The sequence below is a fragment of the Misgurnus anguillicaudatus genome, chromosome 13 (assembly GCF_027580225.2).
Source record: "Misgurnus anguillicaudatus chromosome 13, ASM2758022v2, whole genome shotgun sequence".
Taxonomy (NCBI): domain Eukaryota; kingdom Metazoa; phylum Chordata; class Actinopteri; order Cypriniformes; family Cobitidae; genus Misgurnus; species Misgurnus anguillicaudatus.
In genome coordinates this window covers 30,870,473-30,880,701 of record NC_073349.2, presented here as the reverse complement: position 1 = coordinate 30,880,701, position 10,229 = coordinate 30,870,473, and the positions used below count along the sequence as shown (strand labels likewise).

At 34.2% G+C, this 10,229-nt stretch overlaps 1 protein-coding gene across 1 annotated transcript; it reads left to right on the top strand.

Moving 5' to 3' along the window:
* Nucleotides 1-1,441: 1,441 nt before the first annotated feature.
* gpx7 (glutathione peroxidase 7) lies at nucleotides 1,442-7,182 on the top strand. The gene is made up of 3 exons (XM_055189358.2): nucleotides 1,442-1,663; nucleotides 4,263-4,524; nucleotides 6,271-7,182. The coding sequence occupies exons 1-3, from the start codon at nucleotides 1,529-1,531 to the stop codon at nucleotides 6,432-6,434; spliced, it is 561 nt and encodes a 186-aa protein (XP_055045333.2). The 5' UTR covers nucleotides 1,442-1,528; the 3' UTR covers nucleotides 6,435-7,182.
* The last annotated feature ends 3,047 nt before the right edge of the window (nucleotides 7,183-10,229 follow it).

Below are 10,229 nucleotides of genomic sequence, written 5' to 3'. Positions count from 1 at the left end.
CAGGCTGCATACATCTTATTTCGGAATTTTAACAATTATAAAGTTGACTTTTATTCTTAGTTAATCGTAAATTGTTGTAATATGCTTATGACTTGCGAATGTAATACTCAGGTAACTTAAATAAACCAGGCTTGATGACGTATGCAGCCTGCATATGCGACCTCCGGAGGCTGCAGCCTTCGTATTAAGAAACGGCCGAAATCCAACACGATGCTTCAAGGCGTCAAAATGACGCGGTGAAACCTGCGGGGGGCGTGCTATGGCCCATGTGAATAGAAAAGAGTGCCAGAAATATTGATAAAAGCAATTTAATAATGCGTTTTCTGTAAAGGGGAAAATAAGAGCATTGTCCATTTATTTTATGATTGTATTTACACGAAATTATTTTGGTGTGATTTGGCTTTTTTGTTAAAATAGTACTAACATTGTAATAACAATTTAAAGAAAATTACGTTTTATTTTTTTATGGCGGTTTTATCGATTTTGGAATTTGTTACATTATGAATGTATTAATTATTAATGGAAAATACTGTATCCATAAATGTGAATGGGCTGTGAATTTTTTTTACTCATTTCAAAATATAACTAAATCACTACCTGTGCATCTTTAAAGAAATAAGAAATAACAGAGCAAAAATGACTTTTAAATACTGTAAAGCCTTAATTCTGAAAATGTGATTTATTTATTATTTATTATTATTATTATAATGATTATTTATTTTTTTGTATCTGTTTATTATGATATTTGACATATTTGATATATGTAATCGATAATCTGTTGCCGTTTTATGTTCACTGTTCAGAATATTGCAGTAAAAAGCAATATAATACACAAAATATTCAGTGATAATACTCTCGTGACATCTAGCACATCCGCCTGTGTAAACTGTTCATAAAATATAAATGTGTGTTCGACAAATCAATGCATAATATAATTAACACATTTACATTTGTAACAAGAAAAAATGTCAACAAATTTAACTGCATAATTTTAAATATAAAACATTTACACAGCACATTACAATACAAACTAATAGTAAATAGCCTGGATTTTAACTGTGACTGTGTTTTCAAAAGTTTTATTTTATTTGTCAAACTCACACGAAATTATAAAAGTATACAACTTGCAGACAGTAAAATAAAATCTGTCAAACTGTATAGAATAAACAAAATATTTTAAAGTATAAGACAAAATTAACATATATTTACAACAAAAAAGTGAGGGAATTAAATTGCTAAATCTTTTTTCCTTTATTATGTTGATATTTTTCAGAGTATAATTTTTGAGAATTATTTAAATTCCCTGATCTAAATATTTAATTATGATGTTTTCTTATAAACTTTGTGATTTGTATTCTTTGTATGTACGCTCAGCTCAGGCGTTTGTGATTGGTTGGTTGGGCCACGAGTAAAAACCTAAGTGCGCGTTTCCGCTCTATGTTAATATATTTCAGTCTGTAGCCGGACTGTCCCGTTCCACTGCTCATCTACTGTATCTGCCCAACATCACAGAAATTCCTGTAGCATTATGGAGCTGATTTTGTGGACGGTTACTTTACTTTCGTTTTCATGTCTGATAGAGGCCAAGCAGAAAGACTTTTACACTTTTAAGCTGGTAAACAGCAGAGGGAGGTTAGTTTCTCTGGAGAAATACAGAGGGTCGGTAAGTGCAAAGAAATGAACTTCAGTGATCCACGCATGAGATGCAACTAACATGCATGTAAGAAAGACTTTAACTCCTTATGTCGCCGTAAGACTCTAGTTAATTTTTCATGCACGCGTACTTTAAGTGCTATTATGATTTTTACACTAGAAATAAAATACTAACAAACTTGCTGGAGTTGTGCATTCATTCATTCATTGCGTCTGCGTGTCTACGTGGCAGCCTTGTTCGTGAAAAATCTCTTCTACTTTGGGTGTGATTTTTAAGCAACATGACTTATTCTTTTATAAGTGTTTGGGAACACTGATGACACTAACAGATATTACTACATTAATTTATTACTAACACATTAATGATGCATGTGCAATTAAGTATGTGGAAATGGCATAAAACATTAATTCACATTGAATGTACATGTATTGTTTATAAATGATTCCTTTATGAAAAAAGATGTAAAATATCTAATGTTTTAAAAAATCCACACATTATTTATTAAAACGTGCAGTCTTATGTATGCATAAATTATTTAAGTTTTTTGTTTGTTTAAAAAGATTTACTTTTACAATAAAGAGACAATGAAAGTCTTAAATGTTAGTATTTTGATTGTTAAAACACTGCATATCTTGCAGTTATGTTTAGTCGCTAGATGTCGGTATTGTATAATAATGAAAGACTCTTAATTTGAAATTTCTGTAAGATTCAACAAATGTTTTCATTATTATGTTATATTTGCATGTGCATGCATGTATTGGGTTACAGTTTCTGGATTCTGTCCAGCTTCTGTAACAGCTTAAAGACCCGATTAATAAAAAAACACTCTTTGCCTGTCAATCATCATGCATTTTTAGATTACGGACATCTCATTGGCTGATTTTAGGGGAAGGGGGGGGGGGGTAGATGGCCTTAACGCGTATTTATTTATCAGACGCTTTGATCCAAAGCGACATATTATGAGAGAGCCTTTATAAAGTTAACTTAATTCACTTACAGAGTTTAGTTAGCTGTTATGTTTAAGCCAATGATGTCACGAACAATTTGGATACTTTATTTTAATTGCTATGGCGATGTTTTTATACTAGTATTTGTACTAGTACTAGTATACCAATAATATAATCATTACTAGTCCTGTCACCACTACTAAAATTATTGGCAAACTTTACAAAAAAGTTGTATTTGTTAACATTAGTAAATGCATTAGCTAAGAAAAATAAGGAATACATTTTTATTATTATCATTTATTAATCTTTGTTAATGCCATTACAGTTTATGTTTTTTTTTTTTGTTTTTTTTCATTGTGCAACTAAGGTTAACAGCTACAACTTTTAATAAAAAAAGTATTAGTTAATGCTAAAATTTACATGAACTCACTGTAAAAAAATTCCGTAGAAATTGCAGCTGGGTTGCCGGTAACTTACCGTGGACTTAAATTTATGTTTTTTACTGGCAACATTTTGTTCAAAGTTAAATGAACATTAAACATTTACAAGTCTTTGTCTTTAAAGAGTAAAACTAAAAAAACAGCATCAAGCAAAACATTCTGGGAAACAAAATCTGAACCAAAAAACTGAAAAAGGTTGATGATGATTTCTGGTTCCCAGAATGCTTTGCATGAAGCTGTTATTGTATAGTTTTATTCTGTAAAGATAAAGACTTGTTAATATTTAAAATTTATTTAACTTTGAACAAACTCTTGCCAGTAAATAACATACATTTAAATCTACGGTAAATTACCGGCAACCCAGCTGCAATAACATTGTAATTTCTACGGAATTTCTTTACAGTGTAAGATTATTTATAAATGCTGCAGACGTGCTGTTTATTGTTAGTTTATGCTAACTAATGCTTTAACTATGTTAACAAATACAACCTTATTGTAAAGTGTTACCAACACATTACTTTTGTCTTACCAGCAGTTCTAAAGGTTTTTTTTCTTGTATATTCTTTACTAATCTTAGTAGCATGTGTTCTTTACAGTACTATCATAACCATTACTGATGCGAATATAACTGCTATAAATATTAATACTTTACATTTATGTGTTTGTTTGATGCCTTCATCTAAAGTATTTAAGATTGATATTTTATTTGTGTTCCCTGGGAATTGAGCTCAAGTGTGAAGTTGGTATTATTTAAAATTTACATTAATGTATATTTACACAACGTATCATAATCAATGTTAAGATTGGCGCATGAACTAAAGCTTTCCTCAATGTCTCTGTGAAATGTAAAGAAAGTGAACGGATAAAATAGAGAGATGAAATAACAGAGAATGAGGGCACCATTAGCGATGGCACATTGGCACTCAACTCCCCTTCATCTATTAGTGAATGCTGCTAGAGATCGAGTCTAATGGCTTCATTTGGCTTTTAGACCGTAATTGCCCTCATGGTCAGTTCACCATCTACCATCTGTTATACAGCTTACTGTTTATTTGAACGAGAGACCCTTTGTGACATACATTGACCTGTCTGTCTGTCTGTCTGTCTGTCTGTCTGTCTGTCTGTCTGTCTGTCTGTCTGTCTGTCTGTCTATCTATCTATCTATCTATCTATCTATCTATCTATCTATCTATCTATCTATCTATCTATCTATCTGTGTAGGTCTCATTGGTTGTGAATGTGGCCAGTGAGTGTGGATACACAGATGAACACTACAAAGATCTCCAGCAGTTGCAAAAAGATTTCGGGCCCTTTCATTTCAACGTGCTGGCTTTCCCCTGCAACCAGTTCGGCCAGCAGGAGCCCGGCAGCGATAAAGAGATCGACAGTTATGTGCGACGAGTCTACGGGGTTTCCTTTCCCATGTTTAGCAAGATTGCTGTGGTCGGTGTAGGAGCCAATAATGCTTACAAGTACCTTGTGGGTAAGTGGAACAGTGTCGTTCTAATCGGTTTTATAATCACAGCATCTAAAAGGTTGATGTGACCTCAAAGAGCACTTAAAATATATGAATGTCACTGGTTTAGATAACAACCTCTCAAAATAAGAACAAACAATTGTTAAAATGACATTTTGTAAGCACTAATCTCACTTTTTATATTACTTTTAAGCAACTGGTGTTTTTCTAGTTGAATGCATTTAGTGGAAATGTCCACTATCACCATTTCTTTAATATGTGAATTACTCATTATAAACACTTATCTCAGTCAATTTGGAGCATTTCTCAGATCAGAAATTAATCTTCTTCAGCCTCCACATAATCAAGTCAGTTGCGCACAATTTAAAAGCATATTCTCATTGTTTTGGACGAATTGCAATGCTTTGATACAATCATACAGATTATTATGTATAATTGTCTGCTGTTTGCTACATTTTCGATTTCTTGTGTAATTTTCATCAAAGTGCATTGTACTGGTTTGTATTGAATAGTCTTAAGTCATGACATGCATGGTTGAGCTTTTTTCATAATCGTTTTTCCCTTGTAGACTTTTATAAACGTGAACTCAATTGCCAAAAGGGAATGAATGTGTGTAGGTGATTGTGTAAGACATACTGAGTGATTATTTGTTGCATTGCGAGGAAAGATATCTGTTGTGATGTGGATAAAAATCTGCCTGGGATATCGGGATATCCATCAGGAGAACATTTTGAGTTGAGATTGGAATTTGATAACCTTATAAAGTGAACTTTTCTAGTTTTGTTATTTTGTATTTGTACTGTAAAATATGATTTATTCAATACCACAATGTGTGTATCTTTTTACAAACATAAATTAAGGTGTAAATGTGAATTCTGTCCAATCTCTTGCAATGCAATATTTGACGTACAAAAATGAGTAACTTACTTAAAGGTGTAGTGTGTAAATTTTAGCGGCATCTAGTGGTGAGGTTGCGAATTGCAACCAATGGCTCAGTCCACTGCTCTTCCCTCGCTTTTGAAACACATAGAGAAGCTACGATAGCTGCCACCAGAAAAACATGTAATCGTCGGAGACAAATGAGTAAAAAAGTTTGTCCGTTAAGGGCTTCTGTAGAAACATGGCGGCACAAAATGGCAACTTCCACGTAAGGGGACCCTCGGTGTATGAGATAAAAATGTCTCATTCTAAGGTAATAAAAACATAACGGTTCATTATTAACAGGTCTTTATACACCCATGATAATATCGTTTTGTATATTATTTAGCATTTCTGTCAAGAGATCCTTTTAAAAATTACACACTGCACCTTTAAGCCGTGTTCATTTACAATCATCATTATCTAAACTGTAGCCATAAAGTTCACATCAGCAAATCCTGATACCTATAACTGTTCATGAACAATGACACAAGGACTTGCCATGTTGATGGGACTGAAATGTTCACTGACATAAAAATGGACTTTTGAGAGATGAAATAGTTTGCACAAAATTCATGATGTTGTGCAGTTTGTACAAATTGTTCTGAGCATGTATTATTTTGCACATTTTAAGAATGATTCGAGAAATGCTCCAAAGAAACTGAGAAACAGTGTAAATGCATTGGTCTATCACTTGTGTTTATGCATTTGTTTGTTTTTGCAACATCGTGCATTTGTCCCTTAAACAAAATTTTTATTTTTGCATCACAGTCTGGTTGCTTATTAATCTGTGCATCATATTGAAACAACAGACACGCTCTCTTCTCATTACAGAGGCGTCGGGTAAAGAGCCAACGTGGAACTTTTGGAAGTACCTCATTGACACTGATGGTAAAGTGGTTGATGCGTGGGGTCCTGATGTCTCCGTGAAAGAAATTCGCCCGCGGATAGCAGATATGGTTCGAAAGCTTATCATCAAGAGGAAGGAGGAGCTGTAGTGTGTCCCGTTCACCTAAGAGAAACTCTGAAAGATGTCAACGCTCAGACCTCAGAAATTGATTTCTTTAGGTGCTAATGAAAGCACAAAGTTTGAAATAAGTTCAGTGCAAGCCAGGTTATAAATGATCTGAGAATGCTGCAGATCTTTTCCCAGGTTTATTGGATCATTTTTTTCTGATTTTTCTTTTTGAGAAGAGAAGCACTGAGGAGCACAGCAACAAAAGACCACTTTTATTAATAAACAACAGAAGACCACTTACACATGCTGTGATATTACTGACATACACTCTACATCTAATAGTACAACAATCATACAAGAAAAAATGAGAAACTGGGATAAAAAGCATTAAAATTTAAAAAGCATGAAAGGTGAAACGCAGGCAATATTTTTTTAAAAACTATGACAATGTAGTTTTCATACATTTAAATTAATCATTTAAAAAGTAACACCTCTCCCTAACAAGCCTTACAAGCTGAAAACATCATTTATACACAAAAATATTTTGTCTATAAATGTTAAGATGATACGACTTAATCAAGGACATGCACAAATGTTTTTGTTCATTCTGCACAGAGATATTCAAGACCAAACAGTTTAACCATCGCTATTTGCAACATTTTGTTTCTTTCTTCATGACTGTCCTCTAAAACAACTCGAATCGTGACTGGGTAGCAAATGTTAAACATTTTATCAATTCAAGTATGCAGAATGTGTGACTATTAATTAAAGTAAGAGGCTATATTAAATCTGTTTCTGTCCTCTTTTACAGTTTGATTCAAGTTATGCAAAATTTTACTTGCACATACTTTGAATGTTTTTTGCTCAAGTGTCTCTCACTAAAATCTTCTCGTATCAACCGAAAGCCTGAGCAGTATGTATATTAACACTCACAGTGAGAATTGCATTGAGACTGAACGGCAAAATATCTAAATGCCAAGGTCCCAAGGTCTCCTGTTTCTGACAAATAAATCACACCATCAGAGCAAGTAGCTTTGTGAAAGCTGTAAATGTTTTAAAAAGAAATTCTATGTAAGTGTAAATGCACTTGATTTTAGCTTACAAGCTTTTGCAAGTTTCAGATTAAAGTGCTTAAAATGTAGAGCTCTCGTCTATAATCAATTTAAAGTGGCTGTCAAATATTTACATAAAGGAATATTAAAATGAAGAAAAATGTATTTCTTTGTGCATGTGCTGGAATCTCAGCTAGCTGATGATAACTAATAATCATATTTGAATGAATTACATCTTACAGTTTTGCTAACAGACACACTGTAAGAAAATACCCTCAAAGGTTAAGGTTTTTACCTTTACAAAACATCATACAAATGTTGAACACTTTTGGGTACATACTGTACCTTATACCACGGGCCTGTTGAATGCTTTATTCTGATTTGAGAAACAGGTATGCATTATTTTTCAATAGATGCACTCCTGACCTGTCAAATGTCTTATAATAACCAGCAGAGCAGTGTTTGTGGTAATCGTGGTATAAGAGGAATAATTGTCTTCGGTCCTTTGAATCATTTGAAACTTAAGCTCCGCTTTGTGTCGTGCCACATAACCATCTTGGGTGTGCATGATTTTCAAATAATTAAATGCCCATCTTTAATTAATCCTTACTTAAGGATCTATTGTGTACCTTTAAAGGTACAGTTAAATGTTAAAATTTAACTGGTTCAAAATTGGTCCTTAAAGTGCACCTATTTCATTACTAAAAACTTTATTTTGTGTATTTGGTATAATACAATGTGTTTGCATGGTTTATGTTTTATTATTTTCCACATACCGTCCTTTTTTGTAGCTCCAGATATCCCTGTCTTCCTGAAATGCACTGACTTTTGTACAAAACACATCGATCTGAAAAGCTCCGTGTCGTCTGTGGCAGCTAATCCGTACGTTGTGATTGGCCTGAATACCTCTGATGTCAGCTGGAAATGTGATGCTCCTTATGTTTAAAAGATTCACTTGCAATGCTAACAGGAGTTAATTTACAGGCTTTGAGTCAAAGCGGGAGGAATTATCATAATGTTGGTCTCTACATCACCAATCCCAGGAAGTAAACTGTTGCCTACAATCCGTGTGTTTGTTGTAGTCCAAGAAAAGAGATTTACGTTGGAGATGATAACTCGTGTCATCTTTTACTTTGGGATTTGTACCTTTTGCATATCATTAACATGTACTAATACACACTTACTCGTGGACCAGACCATAGGAGCTCTTTAAAGGTACACAATAGGTCCTTAGGGCATAAAATTGTACCCCAAAAGGTTGATGGTAGCCCCAGAAGATATACAATTTTAACTTTTTTCCTGACAGTTCAATTCAATTTAATTCAATTCAATTCAATGTTCAATTCAATTTTATTTATATAGCGCTTTTCACAATACTTAATTGTTTCAAAGCAGCTTTACATTAATAGAAGCAGTAAAAGCACAGAAAACGACAGATAGCACAACATAATACACGATAGCATAAGCAGTCAAATTTGCTGCAGCTATGACTCGACATTATAAGCGAGCGTATTACTAATGTAACGTCTATAAGAGTAAGCTAATTTAAGCCCAATAAGGGTGCCTCCCCGGGGTAAAAAAAACCCTAGGAGAACCCCCCCCCCCCCCCCGTCTGTTTAGCCGAGGAAAAAAAAGTCCTAGGAGGGAAAAACCCTTGGTAGATATATATGTATATACACACATATAAACGGATTAAGGAGGAGATTAAGCGGAGATTAAGCTGGTTCTGTCGGTGATCGTTGGTCAGGCATCAGCTGGGCATCACGTTGAAGGACGACCAGATCAGAGGAGTGCCGACTTTCACATCTACCGGAACTGGGTCTGTTTGTCCCATTGTCCTCGGGGTCGAGGACGAGACAGGGAGAGAAAAACAAAATCATATTAACGTAGGGGCCGTGTGTTATTGTTCAGAAACAATTCAGAAACAATTCACTTGTTCAGAAACAATTCACTTGATTCTTTCAATCTCAGACCTCTTTTTCTCTTCAATCAAAGTCAAACTTTGGCCTCAAATAACACACAAACCCAGCAGGTGCCCAGAGCACACCGGTGAAATCATTTCAAAACACTACCTTTATTTCTTTGATTGACATTTGGACTCAGTCAGATAAACTACATCCTGCGGCCCACTCCAAAGCTCATCAGTAATGATTTTTTGTTTCTTCAGGCGGTGGAAGGAAACTTTGACCAAATTAGAACCCCTCAAGCAAATGTGCACATGGCCACTTCGGTGAGTTACGTGACCACCGGAAATGAATTCATCTATATGAATTCATTCCTACCAACACATTTTATTATGCAATTCAACCTAATGCTGAGCATGAATAGTGATTTTACTGTCCCGTCAGTTCAAACACACCCAGCCTTCTCTATAAGTGGGTGTATATCAATCTATATTTGTTTTGGATACATTTTGGTGTGCTTACCAGGCCCTATACGCCATCTGCCATGGTATAATGTTTTCTGGATGAGGTACAAAAGTTGGCAGATTGATTTATAACACACGTTTTATGGCAAAAACACAAAAATACAAGCAGGCTTTATAGCCTAAAGAAACTTTTGTCAACTTCTAACCTTTTGTTCAAATTTTTATGGAACCAAATAGCAAAAAAATGGTTCTAAGTCATCAATTTTTTAAGAGGTAAAAAGGTTATGAACAAAGGGAGCTTAGAAGAGATTAAGGGGAGCAACAATTTATAAAACATCATCTTTAGTTCGGACAAAAAATATAGGAGTTGAAATCTTCAAACATGTCACGCTACTGCATAAATGAAATCCAGAAT